Here is a 19,824-nt window from a genome sequence, read left to right as displayed (position 1 = left end):
GATGGGTTGGTATTTCTAAATTCATTGGACCGCAAACGCCCTATCGAGTTGGATGTTTCTGATATAACTACAGCAATTTTCGTGGATAACAAGATCCATTCCTTGCGACTTTGGCCCAGACCGCAAAGCTTGTTCTTGAACGCGCACCGGAAGCATCACGTGAGAGTAAGTGCGCTGGTGCTAGCCTCGCACAGTAGCTCCAAGCCATGGATCCCGTGCCACTGATCACATACAAGCTACGCCAAAACAATCTTCTTCATCAGCACCGCCGCCTCTTTAAGGCTTCCACAGAACCGACGCACGCGCTGCGCGTCAAATCCCACAGCCGAAAAGTACACGGTTCCATCGTAGACCTCGTAGTGTGACCATATCGCGTCGGGATGCTTGGAGATACATCCTTTCTCCATCATGCCCGTCTCGAAGCAATGGCTCTGCATCAGACGTGGCCTCACCCTATCATGAACGGGATCCTTGTACAGCTCCGGCAGCTCGTTCGGCTCGGCCAGTGCGCGAAGGGCAGTCAAATTGCGCTCCCAGCCCAGGTTTCGGCTGGCCTTGTTCACCAGATTGACGTGCGCACGGGTAGCATCGACCAAGAGGGCGCGGCGCTGCGATAGTGGGATTGATTCATCTTGGGCAGCGTGCACGAAGGCGGCGACCGCTGGGACGACGACCTGGATAATGTCGACGCGGCCGAGATGGTAGTGCGCCTGGTTGACTGTCTCCCAGCAGGGCGGGAGGAAGCCAAACGTCGCGAGCGAGGCAATTTGGACGACCATCTGAAAAACGCTCTTCGGAGACAGCTTCTGCGCGCGTAAGAGGCTGGAGCCGTACCCGTCAAAGAGCAGATATTCGTGGCCGGCGCCAGCGATTGTTGCCGCGAATTCCTTCCTGATGCAGGAAATGCGTGTGTCTAGCGCCGTGGACGTCTTGAGGGTTAGATGCACAGGTGTGACGCCTGACTGCCCTGCACTGGCGGCCCGTGGGTTGTACTTGTGGATAGCTGTGACTTGTGCATCCAATAGTTCGGTGATGGTGAGAGCATCCAGCATAGAGTGCTCGCCGATCATGCCAGAGACACCATTGCTACAGACGACAAACTGCAGAGATTTATCGTGCCAGCGGTTGGCCGCATCTCTCTCACCCCCAAAGTGGAACTGTCTGGCTCGCTCGTTAGCGGTTTGGGGGGCAGCTTCGTCCAAAGCGACAATGAAAGCAGAGGACTCGATAGCGGCGACGGTAGTAGCGTTTCCAGCACTCAATTGCACCAGCACCTGCCTCGCCTCTGCCCATGTAGGCCGGTTGTCAGACGTAAATATGTTCACCTGTGCGCGGTCCAGTTCGCGACTCAGTATGGATTCGAAAGCCCCCAACAGCTGCTCGAACGTCGCAGGCTGTCCGCCCACTACGAGATCTAGCTTGAAGCTGTGGCCTCGCCAGATCACCACGCAATGATCGATCCCCGGGTACCGCTCCATCTCGTCACTCCCAGCCTGCGGCAAGCGGACCGTATTGAAGATGTACGGATGATACGCGGTAGTCAGCTCCCGCTCGTTCAACACTACTGGTTTCACCAGCCCTGCTTCAAGCTTCAGCCTGAACTGGTTCGCTGTAAATGCGAGCAGTGCCGCACGCTCCGCCTGCGAGTGCGCGCGCTTGCTAATAGGGTGGCTGAACCAGAAGCTCGTCGTCGGAACGAGCGCGATCCGGCGGTCCAAGAAGCCCCGCCGGAGCTGGAGCTCGTGCTCCCAGTTCTCACAGACTGGGTCTGCGTGCCTTGCTGCTGCGCGGTCATAGAGAAGGCGACCTTTGCTACCCTTTGTTTGAAAGTCTTCTGTGAGGCGGAGGGTGTTGGCGAATTCGGTTGGAGTGGTGAAGGCTTTCACGCCTGTGAGATAGGCATCCATAAGAGAATCTAGTGGAGGTAAGGGGAATTTTGGACATGCGTTTGGAGAAAAGTAATAGCCGCGTTTTGGTGGGTCAGGGGAGTCTGAGACGGTAGTGCCATTGGCGACGCCGTTTTCCTTAAAGGCTGTGAGCACACCTCGGGATCCCTTCGTTTGGCCATTCGCCGCATGATTACCGTTCACCGCTCCTATAACTGCGCTAGGCGCATCAGATCCCTGGGATTTGGACGTCTGGCGTTCTGCAACAGAGGTAGACTGTTTTTCAGAGTGTGCCGCCGGCGAGGCCTGGATCGGTTCTTCAGGCAGGTCACTGGCGATGAACCTGGACTTCTGAGCTACTAGGTCGGCCAGTGCTATTAGGCCGTCGGCATCGAGAATATCATGGACTCTGATATCGGCCCCCAAGCTGCGTCCCAGCCAGTCCTTGAATTCTATCGCGATCAGAGAGTCGAGGCCAAGATCTGCGAGCGGCTGGTAAGGATCGAGCTGCTGCTCATTGACCGATACGAGAGACGAAAGTTTTTTGGTTTGCTCCGTGAGAATGATTGTGCGTGCCTCTTCGAGACTGCTGGCAGTAGCGAGGCGTCGTTCTATGTCCACACTGCCATTGATGGCGGGCGGGGAGGCGCCATTGCTGTGATCTATGGGTGCATCAGACCCCATGGCTGCTGCGTCTCTTATGGATGCAATCAACTCAGCTTTTTGGGCTTCAGGCAGAGAGAGACCGCTGACGATCTGAATGATGCGATTGACGTGTGCAGGACTCACGCTTTGGGCAGCCACTTCTTTCACATCAACCACTGCGTCCTCATCGGCAATCAACACCGTTTTTCCAATGTTCTTTTTAGCTTGTACCGCTTTGAAAGCCAGTGCGGCATCGGTTATGGGTACCGCGATAATGGGGATCAAGCCGTCGGAATTTTCATCCGCCAGCAATGACAGCACGGCCTTTGAAGCGGAACTCGCTGAGGCAGAAAGGTATCGAAGGAGCTGTCTTGAGTCGAAACTCATGTATCGGATGGCGCGATCTCCAACGGCTATCGATGTCTGATTGCCCAGATCGACAACTGTACCAAAGGCCTTGACGGAAGCAAACACCTCCGCGGGAAGCGACGACGAGGACGTGTTGATGACTGAATCAACGCCTGAGCCTTCCGTCCAGCGCAAGATAGCTTGCCCTAGCGCGAAATCGCCCGAGAAGAGAATATGAACTGGTCGTATAGCGCTAAGTGACACCAAAGCATCTTTGTCTGCTTTTGTCTGGACGGTGGCGATGACCGCAAGCCCAAGCAAGCCGGCCACTAGTACCACCGCTTGGCCAAGGGCTCCACCCGCATTGTGGACGAGCACAGTTTGCCCGCCCTCGACGTGAGCACAGTTGCGCAACGCATGGTACGCGAGCGCCGTATTCTGCGGTAGGGCCGCGGCCATGGCGAAGGACCATGACTCCGGCATCTTCTGCGCGAAGAGCGCTTTAACTCGTGTACGAGTTGCAAGAGCAATGTTGGTATTCCAAGCACATACGCGCTCACCGATGCGGTATGAGTGCGTCAGATCTGAGCCCACGGCAGTGACAATACCAGCGCACTCTCCTATTACGGTAGCATCGCCACTTCTCCCAAGAACCGTCTCGACAGATGTGTCGTCCAGACCAAATGCTAGAGCCTTGATCTCTATCTCATCCGGGTGGAGCGGGGCCCTGGCCGCTTCGTCGTCGACGAAACACAGGCTGCTCGGTACCCCCGGTGTTGTCGCAATCATCTTGAGGGGTCTGTGGACACTATGGAGCGGGCCTCGGACGCATGTCGTTGGCACGGAAGACTGGCTGGTTGCTATGCCTTGGAATTTCTGGCCGCGGAGGAGGACCACCGGGTTGTCGTGCTCGAAGGCAGTGACGTCCACTGAGCCGGACCGTGGACCGGAAGGGGACAATAATGCGCAAACTTGGAGGCAGGAGCCTGGAAATGTGGTCATGTCAGCCTGTGAGGGCACAGTTAGTGTCAGTCATGTGCGCCTCTTTGTACCAGGAAGTGCTCACCGAAACTGAAACCTCCTCTATCGAGGTTAACATGGCCGTGCCGACAGTGCAGTGGCGGAAGTATAGCGGTAGTACAATGTGCATGAGAGCGTCGAATGTAGCCGGATGGATCGTATGAGGCTGCAGGTACCCCGAAGGCATGCACTTAGCCACATCTGGAATCTCGATCTTCCCAAACGCCTGGCACTCGCCTATCCGTAGCTCCTTGATGGTTGCGAAATTTGTGCCGTAGGCGATGCCGTTATGGCGCATCTCGTCGTAAAGCGCTTCGTGCTCGATGGTCTGGGTACATGCTGCGCTAGTGCGAGGAAGTTGATCGCGCAGCTCGGACAGCGACTGCAGCTGTGCGTGGCCCCCGTCGACATCATTCGAGTCTGAATGGTACTCTACGCGGATACCACCCACGCAGTTGAGATTCCACGTCTGCGTGTCCGCGGACGATGTGATACGGAAGGTCTCCCACTCAGCCAGGTCTCGCGGGACTCCAGCACCAGAGCCGCGGCCCTGGAGACTGATCATGACCTCAACTTTTTCAGGGGCCTCTGGTATCATGATGGCTTTGGAATACTTCACCTTCCGCAAGTGAAAGCGCTTGATGCGAGGTGCGCCACGCTCATCGCTGAGCTGGCGCACGGCTTCCATGGCCATGGTGAGAAAACTGGAGCCGGGCAGAATGGCAAATCCATCAATGACATGCTCTGAGAGCCAGGGCTGCGCAGAGAGACTAAGAATGTTACGCCAAATGGGCTCTAGCGGCGTGCTGCCAACTAGGCGGAGGCCAAGCAGGTCGTGGTAAGGGTGTTTGCGGAAGCGATATTCCTTGCTCAGCCTCGATTCATGCCAGTAGCGGTTTGAATGGTCCCACGAGTAGAGGGGCAGGTTAGGGATGGTGCGGTGTGTCATCTTGCTGTCTGACATGGTGTTTACGGCATTGATGTCAATGGGTAGGCCTGATTCGAATAGCTTACCCGCAAGGGTGAGTAGGGTTGTGTAAGCGTCTTTCCCACGCACCAGGGCAGAGTAGTACTTATGGTCCACATGCGGAGTCAAGGTCTGCCGTGTTGGGCCTGCGAGTGCAGCATGTGGCCCGATCTCCACAAAGACTCGTGGTACAGCCCTTGAACCACCGCTGGGGCGACACGCCGCCATCAGGGCATCCGGGAAGCGCACAGTAGACACGAGGTTCTGCACCCAGTATTCAGGGCCAAAGCCCGAGGTCTTCTGCTCGCCAGTAACGGACGAGAAGAGCTGGATGTCGTCGCAAGCTTCGGAACTCTCCAAACCCTGGAGCGCAGCGAGATACTCACCTGCGACAGCCTTCATGTGGTGGGAATGGTACGCCACGTCCACGGCAAGGCTCTTCGCCATAATGGATTCACCCTGTAGTATGGCCTTGAGCTCCTCGAGCGCGCTTTTGTCACCAGAGATAGTCGTGCTGCTTGGGCTGTTGATGCACGCAAGAGACAGCCGGTCGCTACCTATCCGCCCAATGTAGGCATTTGCATCCGCTTCATTGAGGGTAGTTACCATCATGCCTCCTGGCATACTGAGCACCTGTTTCACCAGCCGCGCCACCTTGCTGCGATGGAACGACGCGGTGAGCGCTGCGGCGTGCGTTAGCGCTCCGACAGTATATGCCGCTGCAATCTCCCCGCTGGAGTGCCCGACGACAGACGCCGGGCGCACGCGGAAGCTTGCCAGCAGATCAACCAGCGCGATTTGGAGCGCAGTCGTCGCGGGCTGGGATATCTCGCTCTCATTGATGCGGGAATTGTCTGCGTCGTCGCGGGAAAGCTCGGTGAAAAGGCTCCACTCGGCGCCTAGGCTTTTCAAGATGGCCTCCGATGCTCGCAGCGAGGTCGCGAATGCCGACTGGGTGTGGAGGAGCTCGCGGCCCATGGCATACCACTGGGCACCCTGGCCCGTAAAGACCCATGTTAGACGAGGTTGTCCTGTCGTCCGCTCAGGGGGAGTGATACGCTTGGTCACGGCGAGGAAGTCCTCGGGTGTGCTTGCTAGGAAGCTTGTGCGGATCGAGAAGTTAGATCGCCTCGTGGAGAGGGTGTATGCGAGGTTTCGGAGTATGTCTGGGGACAGTGGAGACTGGGAAGAGACCCACTGCTGTAGATTTTCGATATTTCTCAATAGAGACTTGGAGGATTTTGCAGAGACGACGATTAGGCTCGGGATAACATTCACCGTCTCGATACCATTCGCTCCATTCGCAGGGTGCCCCCTCTGGACAGGCTGGTAACTCTCCAGAACTGCTGCAACGTTTGTGCCTCCGTAGCCAAAGGAATTGATAGCCGCCCTCCGGACGCTCAGGGCCGGCCAGGGCTCGAGGCTCTGTGGGATCCGGATGTTACGGTTTTCTAAATCGAGGCCTTCTTTCAAGTCCAGCACATCTGGCGTTGCTGGGATCAGGCCCTTCTCAAGCGCCAGAACTGTCTTGATGAGACCGGCGAGCCCGCTGGCGCTTTCACAATGGCCTAAATTCGCCTTGACGGACCCTACTAATAGTGGATGCAGTCTATCGACGCCATTACAGAAGACGTTGGTGATTGAGGTGATTTCAGCTTTGTCGCCGGCTTGTGTGCCCGTGCCATGGGCTTCGACATAGGCTGTCAGGCTTGGCTCCAACCCGGCATCCAGGTGTATTGACCGCATGAGTTCCTCCTGTGCCGAAGAGTTAGGTAGCATGATCCCGTTGGTCTTGCCGTCCTGGTTTATCCCGGTGTTCCTCACGACGGCGCGGACAGGGTCTCCGGCCTTGACTGCGTCGGAGAGGCGCTTGAGTACGATGGTGGATACGCCCTCAGAGCGCGCATAGCCTTTCCCGCGACTGTCAAAGGCGTAGCATTTACCGTCGTCGTTCAGCATACTAACTTATAGTAAGCTCGAACTCTCCAGACCTTAGCTTGATGCTTGACTCACTGTAGCTTGCTCATTGCGATCGTCATATCCGGTGAAAGCAGCAGATTGGTTCCACCAACAAGAGCCATATCCGTTTCTCTTGAGCGCAGTCCCTGTATAGCGAGATGAAGGCCGACCAAGCTACCTGAGCACCCCGTATCGAGGGAGAAGCATGGGCCCCGGAGGTCGAACGTATACGACACTCGTCCAGACGTGATAGCCTCTCCACAGCCAGTAAGCTGGTACTTCGCAAGATCCTGTGGATCTCGGTACGCATTTCGATCGTAGTCACGGCTTACGGTGGCCACGTGGACTGACGTTCTCGAGCCCTTCACACTTTCGAGTGGCAGGCCAGCGCTTTCTAGGGCTTCATACGCTGTTTCCAGATGGATCCTCTGTTGGGGATCAAGACCATTGGCTTCAGCGACGGGTATGTTGAAGAAGGCAGCGTCGAAGGCCGCCAGGTCGCGGTCGATGTAGCCGCCGCCTGTCTGGTTATGCGCTGCTTCAGCATCGGGACTTGGGTGGTAGAAGGACGTCCATTTGTAGCGGTCGGCTGGTATTTCAGACCACCCGGAGCGCCCCTCAGCGAGCATTTGCCATAGTTCTTCAGGGCTGTTGGCTCCGCCTGGAAATCTGCAAGCCATGCCAATGATGGCTATGGGCTCAAGATCGTCTTTGACGAAAGGCATATTACTGACAATGATGAGGGAGAGTATGCAAAGATTGATGTTACTGCCCGAAAGTGAAGGCAAAGCATGAGATTTTGATTGAGAATAGCAGATGTTGAGCTTGGGAGAACCTTGGCGATATGCGCATTCCCGTCAAAAGGCGGCTCTATGGAAAGGTACCAAATCTTGGATTCGTCGGTAGCTAGTCTCCCTGAGGAGCTACAATCTTCCCCGTTTGCGCATTGCGTAAATTACATTCCTGCGAATATACTCTACTGCAAAATCTGCATTGATCCCGCTCGGCTTCATAGCGCGTCATGGATTGCGAGTGTCAATTTAGGCATGGTATATGCAATCGATCCTTGCGGAGACCTCCAAATTCCCTGACTCAGTTAATCAAAGACCTCCGTCGTAATCTTGTACGACCTCGAACTTCAAGATCCCGGATGTCCATGTCCCTTGTAATCGCCGAAGACGCGATGTTGACCTCGCTTATGTCCTTGCACGAGTAGCGTCAATCCTATCGGACAGAGCGTTCGAAGGATCGAGGCTCTGCATTCGCGCCAAAGGAGTCTGTCCGTGCCACCCCGGATGCACCGGCGGTGAAGGGCTAAATGCCACTTTCAGCCAGGCATGACTTCTCTCCGTTGAATCTTGATACTAAGTTTTCTGTGTCTCGCGGTGCAGCCTAGTATCGCGTTTTGGCGTTTCGCACTCCAGTTTGCAAAGAAATCCCACTGTAAACTCCCAGTATCTCTATGTCTGCCACAATCCAAGACCAAGGCGATGTTGCTGCAGGCGAGAAGCGAATCGAAAGTCAGGGTTTGACGGCAACAGAAGCGCTCGAAACCAATGAATCCACAGACGAACAAACCACCGTTTACTTGGATGGCTGGGCACTTTGGAGTTTGACATTTGCCTTGACAAGTACGGCATTCATGTTGTCTCTCGATAACACCATCTTGGGTACGCATCGTCCAGATCGTGAAGCAATTGCACTTCTGACAGACCACAAACACAGCAACTGCTATTCCCCGCATCACCAGTGATTTCAAGAGCCTCAATGACATTGGCTGGTATGCCTCCGCCTACAGAATCACGCAGATGGCTCTGCTGCCTACATGTGGTCGTATTTTCACTCTATACGACGTCAAATGGTCCTACACCATTTTACTACTCGTCTTTGAACTTGGCTCTATTGTTTGTGCCGTCGCCCAGAACTCGATAACACTCATTGTAGGCCGCGCCGTCGCAGGCATAGGGGCTGCGGGGTCGATGGGTGGCGCTGCCATTATCGTATCATACTGCGTCCCCTTGGGGAAGCGTCCTGTACTCATGGGTGTCATCTCACTCATGTACGGAATCGGATCGATCTTGGGACCGCTAGTTGGTGGTATTTTTACCGACAATGCCACCTTGACATGGCGATTCTGCTTCTGGATTAATCTTCGTAAGTTACTCTGAATATTCGGTTACTATGCTTGGGTCGCTAAGAGAGACTACAGCATTTGGGGCTATTGCACTCGCCCAGATATGGTACACACTCCAAACACCTCCTCCAGCGGTTAAAGCAGAACTGCCACCCAGGGAAAAGATACGCCAACTGGATCTACCAGGGGCCACCATTCTCATCGGATCCGTGGTGTGCCTACTGCTTGCTCTTCAATGGGGCGGGATTGTGTATCCATGGTCCGATGCAAAAGTATATGGTTGTTTCATCGGCTTCGCATTGATGCTTGTCCTATTCGTCTTTATACAGATGAAGGATCAAAACAGGTGACTTCCCCCGACCTCGAGCTTTTATTGATACCCACTGACGCAACCAGTTGTACTGTTCCCCTCCGTCTCTTCCGAAATCGTACCGTATGTGCATCCAGCGGTTTCATGTTGTTTCTTCAACTTGCCGTAGCCGCACAGGCCTACTACTGGCCAATATACTTCCAGGCTGTCAAGAACACCAGCGCCAGAGATTCTGGTATCTACATGTTTCCTTTTGCAGTCTCCAGCACCCTTTGCACTTTGGCAAGCGGCTGGATCATCTCAAGGATAGGATACTATGTCCCTTTCATGTGGATAGGTACTCCAATCCTTGCTATAGGTGCGGGGCTTTTCCAATTACTCGACGCCTACAGTCCAGCTCTACATTGGGTGGGATATCAAATTGTCACAGGCATTGGCTTTGGCGTCTGCGGGCAGGTACCAATCGTGGCAGTACAGGTAGTCTCACATAAAGAGGACATACCGACAGCCGTCGTGCTCATCCTCTTTTTTGAAAGTCTGGGGGGCGCTTTGGCAACCAGTATCGCTCAGAATATATTTACTGATAGTCTGCTCCAAGATCTGGGAAAGATCCGTGGTGTAGACGGCGGAGCAGTAGTCGAGGCTGGGGTCAAGGAGTTTAGACGGCTAGTTCCATTGGAGCTGCTGGATCAGGTCATTTGGGCCTTTGAAGAAGCGTTAGGAAATGTCTTTTGGCTAGCTTTGGCAAGTTCGGTCGCTGCTTTGCTTATCAGTATCGCTATGGAGTGGCGTAAATTGTCAGATGAGACAGACGAGGAAGATATGGATACGGAATCGATATAGCAAGATGCCACGCATGTACAGTACAAAACTTTAGCTGCGCTTTCGGAGCGATCAAGAAAATGAGTCGGATTCAAGCATAGCGCGCAGCACTGCAGCGGACGAGCATTCTTGGAGTCAAACTTGAAAACTTTCTTCTTGACTCTCAATGCGGTGTCCGTGCAGATGCATGGTAGACCGATTACTCATGCAGCATGTACCATTCACGTCCCTCTTCTACGGCCTCACCAACTATGAGCATGTTACGGACATGTTCTAACAAAACCTGGCATCATTCCGCGGCAATATAATCCTGTCGATATACCATAGGTATCCCCAAGGAGATACTTGCCCGAAAATCGATTCGCCCTCCCAAGTAGTCCGCTTCGATGCGAGGACAGGAATACGCAAGAGCGGCAATGTAGACTCAGGCATTATTACCTGTTTACAGACCTGTACCGCTCTATCTATGCATCGCACAACATGCAGCTTCATTACGCGTCCAATGCCCGATCGGGTAGAAGAAGCCAGCCTCGGGTAGTTGCCTTATCCGAACGAGGCTGAGACTTGACTCGCGGCAAATCTTCGTCAGATCAAGTGTGGGCCGTAAGGATCGGCTTCAGCAGATAACCCAGCACCTGAGAAGGGAATCCCATTGGTCAGATGCCGCATTGGGTGGATAATTCGCCCCAACAGCTTGAACAGGCATGTTGCTCCTTCCCTTCTAAGGCATGGTGTCAACTCGCTTTTCGAAGACCCCACGCCAAGGCTGAATATGGACCAACTAGAACTACACCCTCCTAGGAAGTTTGGGTCCACAAGCGCAAGCTGACCCACCATTTTTCTCTTGTAAAAGATCATAGAGAGGTCTGATCTGATCACCACCAGTGAATATTTAACCCTATCATGCTATCCACTATACTTCCTGTGAGTGTATACTCAGTAGTCTATTACTCCTACACTAGACTTTGTAGGTACCAGCCCAATTAATGCGCTAGCGGCGGGTCGACTATTCAGCGGCCCGTTCCTCCGGCACTACATCCTCCCAGGAAGCATGGGGCCATAGCGTAGTAGGGTTGCATAGTCATAATGAGGCCTCTCCGTAATCTTTTAAGAGAAAAATTGTGGATTTTAGCGTGCGGCTATGCACCTGGACTTCCTAGGAGGTTGTAAACTTAGTACATACCAGCCCAGACCCTCCTGCATTGGACTTCGTATGCTCCAGCCCAAACGTTGATGCGCAGGCTGAAACGAAGGATTGCGGCTCATCTTTATGCTTACAGGCAGCCAGCAGGCTCGACGGACTAGCTCGTCAACGTTCGCAAGGCCCCGGAGTGGGTTTTCCAAGTGGGTTTTCCAAGCAATTTGCCCCTTGAGAGCAGGGCGGCCTAGTCTTATGAGTCCCCTGGGTGAGTGTAAGGTCAACGTACACAAGGAACATCTTCCTCATAGTTATGGACGTTCATGTTGGCAACGCGGCATCCAATAGTTTTCGACAGTACCTCCGTGCGTGCAAATCGCCCGTGCGCATTTGTCTGCTTATCTTCTGCCGAGAGGCTCATGCATGGACGACTATACCACACCGACCTTTGTAGCGCAGTCCGATGCTAGGCTTCCAAGCTTTGTACACTCGGCTGTTGCCACTGTATACAACCTTTTCGATCAAGATAGTGCTTGCGCTAGGTAACAGAATAGCCTGAAATCACCGAGACATCACGCTTAACCAGATATGTTTACAGTCAACTAGTGAGCTGGGAAAATTAGTGTATCAAGGTTTTGACTGCCCTTCGTGCTTGATAGTGACGAAGATCCTTGCAAAGGATTGGAGCTAATATGCTGTGCTTGTACGATATGTTCAGGACCGCTAGTCCATCTTGCTTTCAGAAGCGATCAGGCAGTCTTTCTCACCCGCACCGGAAATATTTAAAATTCTCGACGTGAGAGGTTTTTCGTGATATCATCACCTCTCCTGTTCATTACAGCCTGGTAACTATACTCTACCGTCATTTACGACGCACAAGATGCTTTCTGGGTCTGCGTGCAAGATATTTTCGGGTATTCCACTCCAGACGCTTTTGGAAGACAGAACCATCACTTCTCGACCACCACATGATGTTGTTCGTTCTCGCCTTGAGTTCGATCAAACGGACAGCTACTGGTGGGATACTACTGGCGTTGTTCTGAGTAAACTCATGACTCAAGCTGGATATCCTTTAGCTGTTCATTACAAGGCGCTTGCATTCTTGTATGATAATGTCTTGCAAGCTTGGGGTCCTATTCCCCATGGCACAGATGGTCAGTCCGATGGCCGACCTTGGAAGGCTACCTTCCTTGAGGATGGCTCGAACTTCGAACCTAGTCTCAACCTTTCAGCCACGGGTACCACCGAAACTTGCGTTCGTTTTACCATCGAGTGCAACAGTGCGCTATCCGGTACATCAGAGGACATTCTCAACCAGAAAGCCACCCACGCTCTCATCATGCGCTGTGCAGATGCACTTCCGGACTTCGACCTCACTGTGTACAATTACATGGTCGAAACACTCATGTGCGACGATAAAGAGGCTTTACGCCTCATTCAAGACTTTCCGACCTGTCGTCATCCCCAGATTCTCTTTGCTTTTGACTTCGAGCGGTCGGGAAGAATTCTCGGCAAGTGCGTTCCATTTCTCTATTGGAAGAGCCACCAGCTGGGCATCACACGCAAGGCCCTTGCCACGAAGTTTATTTCTGGTGTTCCTGAGGTTGGGCCTCATTTTGCGCCTTGCCTTGCCGCCTGGAACGATTTCATGGTGTCAGTCCCGGCCGAACTTGGCGGTGAGCCAACAACAGAGTGCATGAACTTCGACGTTGTGAAACCTGGGAAGAACTCAAGGATAAAGATCTATATTCGTCCTCACAAGACATCATTCAACTGTGCGAAGTACTTTTACACCCTTGGTGGGTTGCTCAACGATGATGCTACGCTGGAAGGAATCCGCATTCTTCGCATCTTCTACGAAGTCTTGTTAGACATTAAAGAAGGCGAAGAAGATAAAGAGCTCACGACCTATCAGTCGGGAAGTGGGAGTCTGCTGTTCAACTGCGCTTTCAGACCAGGTGCTGCGTTGCCCATACCCCAATTCTACATCACCATATGGAAATTCATGCCGAGTAACGCAGTCATCATGGAGCGACTCACTGCGTTCTGGAGACGCATCGGATGGAACCAGCAAGCCGAAAAGTATGCACAAGACTGGCAAGATACGTTGTGAGTCAAATCCATCCGGGGTACTGCACCCTATTGCTAATCACCTTCAGCCCATGGGTTAATGCCAGTGAATGTGGTAACACGACTGTGCTTTCATTCGCGTACAAAGCTGGTGGGTCTGGCATCTACCAGAGTGTGTATTACTCGCCCATGGCACATGTCGCTGCCGAAAGGTTGGGCTATGTTTGAGGACATCCATTGTCAAATTCGATGGCCCACTGTCACTACGTAGGGTTTTCGAAACTTCCCAGAATTACGGCTTGGTAGTACATCTCTCATGCTACTGTGAAATGATCCTCATTTATATGCCTTTCCAAGTAGCCCAGGCCGATTTTCTGAGACCTTTCCTATACTACCTATCATAAAATCGAAGATAATGCGCACGATGACTGCACATTTCACAACACGCTGGTAATTATCCCGGGCCGCAGAGCACACAATGTCATCGAGTAGCAGCCGAAGCTAGCTCAGCCATCATCTTTATGGAATGCCTGAGCTTGCCGCAAGTGGTGATGATTGCGAGGTCTCCACATGCTTTTGCAAACTACGGCAAAATATAATCAGGAACGCGATAAGACGTCAACGAGGAGGAGATGAAGATAATCGCAGAATGCAATCTTGCTAGTTGCATCCTGAGACAGCCAATGATTATGTCTACATGTGAGCCGCTGCGACGTGGTGAAGAATGTTGCATATTGGATGCGCAAGTCGAATCCTACAAATGCATAGCCCCCACGAAAATCGTGCACCTACGGCCTATCATATCAAGAAATATCATCTTGGAAGACTTCTGGACCATCCCCGATCACCCGGACCACGCTACGGACCTTCCCTCAAGCCCAACGTTCGTCGTAAGGGAGAGTAGCTAGCTAGAGTTTGTGGGGCCCTGTCTAGTTTTGGAAGTAATTTTGGCCATTGGGGTTGGGGGGGGGGAGAAGTGGGGCGTGCCCGTATCTCGGGCCTCCTGAGGGATTCTGGACCAAACTTAGACTGGTTGTTCCTCCACCGCCATCTACGCCTTCACATTCGCCTTCCTAGAGAGCTTAGTACCCATATTTACCCGATGGGAAGATATTAGACACGTTCGATATTGGTTAGTTTTGATAGATGTTGATCCTTGATCAGTGGGTACTTCGTTTCGAGTTGTCTAGTCTGGCTCCGCAGAGGATCAAGTCCAAGGTGCGGAGTACAAACAGATCCGCATAATTGCGTCAAGATATCACTCGATCGTACATGCATCACGCCAGTCGCACGGAGTTTCCACCCCTAAGGCTGCAGCTTGTACTCTAAAAGGCATTAGGGTTATGTTCATACACATCTTGCATATGCGTGTTCTCCTTGTCCAGTGCAGCTGCACCTACGGAAAAGCCGAAATGTGGCATGCACGCCTTTGGGATTTTATCCGCTGCTGCAATCAAACTTTTTCATTGCATTGCTGGCATAGACCTACCGCTTACTCCAATAGATCGGCATTATACAGGTTTAGTTTTAGAACAGATTGTAGCAAAATACCTTACACAACATCGAACAAGCCCGACGCAACCGCCACATGAAGCATCAAGAAACTTGGTTTCTCCCGGGTCTTTTCCCGCCGACTCGTTGAGGGAGTGAGAGTATCATACTAAAGGACTGTTCGACCGCAACCTTTCTTCTACAACTCAGTATTAGCCAACACAGACTATATCACTCCCTCCAAAAAATGGATATAGCTCTAGGATTTTTATGGTAATACATATGAGACGTTCTTCAATCGATAGGGGTCTAATCATAGTGTATAGGGCCTGGGATGTCTACCATAAAGTTCTCACATCGTACCTCGCCAAGAAATACAGAACCGTTCCTTTGCCTGACACACCTTCATACCACTGTAATGAAGTGAGCATCATCGTCCCAACCATTGAGACCGAGGCAACTTTTACGGAATGCGTTCGTCTCTGGCTGCGAAGCAACCCCCGCGAGATCATCATTGTCACCGTCCCGCGATACAAAGCCCACGTTGAGCAGCTTGTGCAGCCAGTAAAGGATCTCACAGATAAGATTACAATTTTGGTTGCACCCGTGGCCAACAAACGCCAACAGATCATGATGGGGGCAAGGAAAGCTACAGGAAAGATCATCGCTTTGGTCGATGACGACGCCTATTGGCGGGGCTCTGGAGTAATGCCCTACATGCTTGCTGCGTTCGAGGATTCAAGCGTTGGTGGAGTAGCAGGGCTTCAGAGGTTAGTAACTTATTATTCATGTCACCACAGCTCTATCACTGACGATAAAGAAGCCCTGAGATTCCCCTCGAGCGTCAAGATGCAAGCGTCATTACAGTTTGGGAAGCTGCTGCCGCCCTCGATATGTTCAAGATGAACCATGATCAGCCTGTACGATTCACAGCCGATGGAGGCTTATGGGTTCTGTCCGGACGAACTGTCTTCATCCGTGCAGCTATTTTGAAAGACCCGCACTTTGCAGAAGCCTACACCCATCAGGTTATTGATGGTAAGATTGTAAACGGTGCAGACGATGTCTGGGTGACGGAGTGGATTTTGGATCACGGCTGGAAAATTTGTGTGCAGAATGCACCAGAAGCTGAAATATTTACGAACGTCCCACACGATCGGAAGTTCTTGCTGCAGAATCTACGATGGGAAAGAGGCAACTTCCGCTCATTTTGGGAACGCATTTTTGGTAACCCTGGATATCGCACAATGAAACAGTAAGTCGTGTCACTATAAGATAAGAAGTACCAGACTAACAAAATTGTACAGGAGGCATCCACACTTAACAAGCGTAATGATTGAGAAGCTCACTCGACCTGTCTGGGTTTCTGCGTATATTGTCGCTTGGTCGACCACGCTTCAGACTGCGCCATGGCTTGCGTAAGTGGGATATATCTTGACTCATGCTACGACATCCTTCCTAACGGTTCATACAGGGCTACGTTTTTGCTGTGGATGACCTTAGGCATGGGCGGATCATTCTGGACGTACCGGGCTTTTGTGAAGGAATACCCGTACATGGCGGGAAAAGTTTGGAAACTGATGCTCATGGGTAATATGGGACCTGTCATGGATATCTATGCATTTATCACTATGAAGGATGATAGGTGGTTAACAAGGGTAGCTGATGCTCAATACGTTAAGGCTTAGGGGCCATCGGAGTTGAACGCGTAGCGGCAAACTCATAAAACTCCCGAACGGGCTCAAGTGTATGTCCATATAGCTCTGGTTTTACTCTGCCTCTATTAAACTCACCTCGCGGTCGCATGGATGGGATATTGCTGTTTAGCTCGTTGACTTTATGAAAATCCCTGGTATATGACTACAAGAACTCAACACTCATCCGTCACCTCACTGCGCTTGATCACTTTTCACACACAGAGATCATCATTAAGAGTACTTCACTCCAGTTGAACAGACTCTCTCGTGTGTAGGTGGGTTAAGAACGTTGGCAAAGGGAATCAATAATGAAAGAGTAGAGCGTCGTCCGGGTCGAGCGCCTCGTGGCCTTCTCTAAAACTTCTGTGTGAACTCTCTGTCTCATATTTGTGTAATCAGTGCCAGAACGGCAGCTTGAACTCTCATGCGATAAATATGAGTCGTAAAACGGGCACTGCCACTAACAAAGCGTCTGCGATGGTCTTCATTTGACCTTACAGAGGCTCTCTGTGGTGATAATTTGTCGCGGTTTACCCTGTTAACCTCAACACCATGGCTCGGTCCAGCATCGCTTACTCATGCTCTGTACTACATCGCTTCACGCACACATATATATACCACAATAGCTAGTATTCAATCAATCTTCAGTGCCTAACAATTTCTTCTGCCCAACGTGCGGTTTATCCTCAACCGCAACATACGATGTTGCAGGAGAGAACGAGAGGCCACCTGCAGATGCCCTATGAAACTATCCGTAGGCAAGAAGGAGTACGCGTCGTTGTATGGTGGAGGAAGATTTTCGTCACGTGGAATCTCGGCCATACTTTCGGAGCTTCCCTCGTGCCAGACTAAGTGGAGGTAGAGGGTCAGACTAATTCGCGTTCCCACTTTGCCAAGCGTAAACGCGGCTCAGTTCTTGAATGTATCAGCTGTTCTTTTTCTTTAAGCTAGACGCAGTGCTATCGGAACAGCTTGGATAGCAGCATCTAAGTAAATTCAGGGTCGAAATGTCATCAATAGCCGCTGCACTAGAAGATTCTCTCGTCCTTCGCACTGTCTCCAAGGTCACAATCTCGCCGAGTCACAGGTCGTACATACCAAGCGTTTTAGGCGTACGAACGCATTAGTACACGTAACATCCACAACGCGAAGGCGTTTTGACTATCTTCCAAACAGGTTTGGCAGGTACCGCTAGAGACTAAAATTTACTGATCCTCGCTTCCGACTCGCTGTCTAATCTTATCAGATGAAAATTCTCGCTGTGTGCACGGGTGCGTTATCCCCTAAAGACGTCGTGTCCCGCTCACTAAGCACGCGCTTGATCTTATCAGATGAGATTCTCCGTGCGGCCGGAAGGGCCGAACTAGGCTTCTTTAAGAGGATATTCGAGAGTTCTTCCAGAGGAATGAATAAAATCTCGCTGGACCCGCCAGGCTGGTGTGGAAACTGATTTCTACGTTGACTTGATACACCAATTGTCGAGAGTATACCGTGTGCCATCTGGAAGTCTTCCCTGATTGTTATTGTCTGCAGCTTGAAACCATGGCGACAATGTCAGACACACACCAATCTGCACGATACGGTGTCGCCGTAACAACTCCAGATGACAAAGACCCAGCTACTACCACAACCAGACCTGAAAGCGATGCCAGCTCCAATACCGGTACCCTCACACCTGCGCCTCTGCAGTGGAAGATCATGGCCATCCTCCTGATTACCGCAATCGGGTTCGGCTCGAACTGGAGCTCAGGCATCACGGGCGCGATGAAGAGTACAATTAAGAAGGAAATGAAAGTTAACAACACGCAATTCGCGCTGCTGGAGGCGAGCGAGGATTTCATGGTCACCGCATTGATGCTGGTCAGCGGACTTGTGACTGATCGCATTGGCGGCGCCGGTGCCATGCTCTACGGCAACGCGATTTACTCCATCGGATCTATTCTCGTGGCGGGCGCCGCGCAGACGCGCTCATACAAGTTCATGATTGCGGGGCGTGTGTTGCGCGCGCTGGGCGATATCGCGACCCAGGTTGCGCAGTACAAGGTGTTCTCGTCCTGGTTTGCTCCAGGAAACGGCTTCGCTTCGACACTGGGGTTTGAGCTGGGTGTGGGCAAAATTGGGGCGTTCGCGGGGAAAGCATCAGCGAACATCATTGCGAAGCGGACGGGCGACTTTGCGTGGGTGTTCTGGGTCGCCGTGTTCATGAACTTGTTCACCAATGTTATGACGGGGGTATTCTACTGGTTTACGAAGGTGGCGAACAGGAAGTTTCATGGAGTAACTGATCCAGCAACGGGAGAGGTCTTGAAGGAGAAGTCAAAAAAGTTTGAGTTAAAGAAGGCCCTGAACATGCCGTGGACCTTTTGGTGTATCATGGCATTCTCACTGTTCGAGACGAGCACAGCGTTAGTGTTCTTGCAGAATGCGACAGAGCTGGCGGAGCAGCGCTTTGAAACGGATTCAATTCTTGCGGGTTGGTACTCTGCTACAGCTCAGTATGCTGGTATGTGGCCGAAAGATTCTTGTGCGTCTTTTCACATGCTGATATTGAAATTAGGTTTCTTTTTCGTGCCACTCATTGGAGTCTTTCTAGATGTATTTGGACATCGGATCTCTGCATGTAAGGTACCTTCTCTTGACGTACATGACCATCAACTAATCGAAGTAACTGTAGTGGTTTTCTGCGGCATCGGCGTCTTTACTTCTATGCTCCTCGTCTGCTTCGCTAAAACAACGAAAGGTACTGCGGCAAGCTTCGGGCTCTTCGCGTTTGCCAATTGCTTCGGACCAACGACCATCATCGATAGCATCCGCACATCTATGTGGCATCCCTCTGTCTTCGGTTCTGCATATGCTCTGAAGATCACTATGAACAACGCGTGAGTTTTATTCTCGACGAAAACCCAAAATATGAAGCAGTTTCACTAAACTCTTCAACAGGATGAATATTATCGTTCGGGTCATTACCGGCGTCATCCAGGATCGCGACAACAATTCTTACGACCGTGTCACCATCGTTTATGTCGTTCTCGCTGGGGTATCTGTCGCGGTCTCATTGGGATTGTCTGTCGCCTCGTGGAAATTCGTCGACCTTAGGCAGCTGCAGTGGTCGCGCAAGCTGCGCATTGCCCGAGGAGATGTGCTCCATGAGAGAAGACGAAGGTTTGAAGCGGGAGAGGGAAAGAGCAGGCCAATATCGAAGGCATGTTTGGTGGCTCTGGTGGTATTTGTGCTGGGTGGATGGTCCGCGTATTTCTGGGGAGTTGCAACCGGGAGGAACGAGTAGCTATTACTATACGCCCCTTTACACAGCTACGCATCCTGGACCGTTTGAATG

General features: G+C 52.0%; 5 protein-coding genes across 5 annotated transcripts; 4 read left to right on the top strand and 1 right to left on the bottom strand.

The window, feature by feature from the left end:
• Positions 1-206: 206 nt before the first annotated feature.
• On the bottom strand, positions 207-7,550 carry CC84DRAFT_1259445 (ketoacyl-synt-domain-containing protein; the record flags this gene model as incomplete). Its single annotated transcript, XM_018184913.1, has 3 exons — positions 207-3,887; positions 3,946-6,826; positions 6,880-7,550. 3 exons carry the CDS (start codon positions 7,548-7,550, stop codon positions 237-239), a joined length of 7,203 nt encoding a protein of 2,400 aa, XP_018036553.1. The 3' UTR covers positions 207-236.
• A 695-nt stretch (positions 7,551-8,245) lies between these two features.
• CC84DRAFT_1259444 (MFS general substrate transporter) lies at positions 8,246-10,112 on the top strand (the record flags this gene model as incomplete). The annotated part of the gene is made up of 4 exons (XM_018184912.1): positions 8,246-8,495; positions 8,551-8,979; positions 9,035-9,305; positions 9,356-10,112. Exons 1-4 carry the CDS (start codon positions 8,288-8,290, stop codon positions 10,110-10,112), a joined length of 1,665 nt encoding a protein of 554 aa, XP_018036552.1. The 5' UTR covers positions 8,246-8,287.
• A 1,820-nt stretch (positions 10,113-11,932) lies between these two features.
• Positions 11,933-13,527, top strand: CC84DRAFT_1245343 (aromatic prenyltransferase; the record flags this gene model as incomplete). Its single annotated transcript, XM_018184180.1, has 2 exons — positions 11,933-13,338; positions 13,389-13,527. The coding sequence occupies exons 1-2, from the start codon at positions 12,110-12,112 to the stop codon at positions 13,525-13,527; spliced, it is 1,368 nt and encodes a 455-aa protein (XP_018036551.1). The 5' UTR covers positions 11,933-12,109.
• Positions 13,528-15,037: 1,510 nt separating this feature from the next.
• CC84DRAFT_1205759 (polysaccharide synthase) lies at positions 15,038-16,478 on the top strand (the record flags this gene model as incomplete). Its single annotated transcript, XM_018181996.1, has 5 exons — positions 15,038-15,063; positions 15,117-15,560; positions 15,614-16,045; positions 16,098-16,208; positions 16,265-16,478. 5 exons carry the CDS (start codon positions 15,038-15,040, stop codon positions 16,476-16,478), a joined length of 1,227 nt encoding a protein of 408 aa, XP_018036550.1.
• A 1,191-nt stretch (positions 16,479-17,669) lies between these two features.
• CC84DRAFT_753994 (MFS general substrate transporter) lies at positions 17,670-19,822 on the top strand. Its single transcript, XM_018187307.1, has 5 exons — positions 17,670-18,040; positions 18,122-18,990; positions 19,045-19,107; positions 19,162-19,366; positions 19,428-19,822. The coding sequence occupies exons 1-5, from the start codon at positions 18,030-18,032 to the stop codon at positions 19,771-19,773; spliced, it is 1,494 nt and encodes a 497-aa protein (XP_018036549.1). The 5' UTR covers positions 17,670-18,029; the 3' UTR covers positions 19,774-19,822.
• Positions 19,823-19,824: the final 2 nt, after the last annotated feature.

The sequence above is a fragment of the Paraphaeosphaeria sporulosa genome (genome assembly GCF_001642045.1).
Source record: "Paraphaeosphaeria sporulosa strain AP3s5-JAC2a unplaced genomic scaffold CC84scaffold_5, whole genome shotgun sequence".
In the NCBI taxonomy this organism is placed as follows: domain Eukaryota; kingdom Fungi; phylum Ascomycota; class Dothideomycetes; order Pleosporales; family Didymosphaeriaceae; genus Paraphaeosphaeria; species Paraphaeosphaeria sporulosa.
Note: the sequence above shows the minus strand (reverse complement) of the source record. Positions and strands in the feature narration are given on the sequence as shown.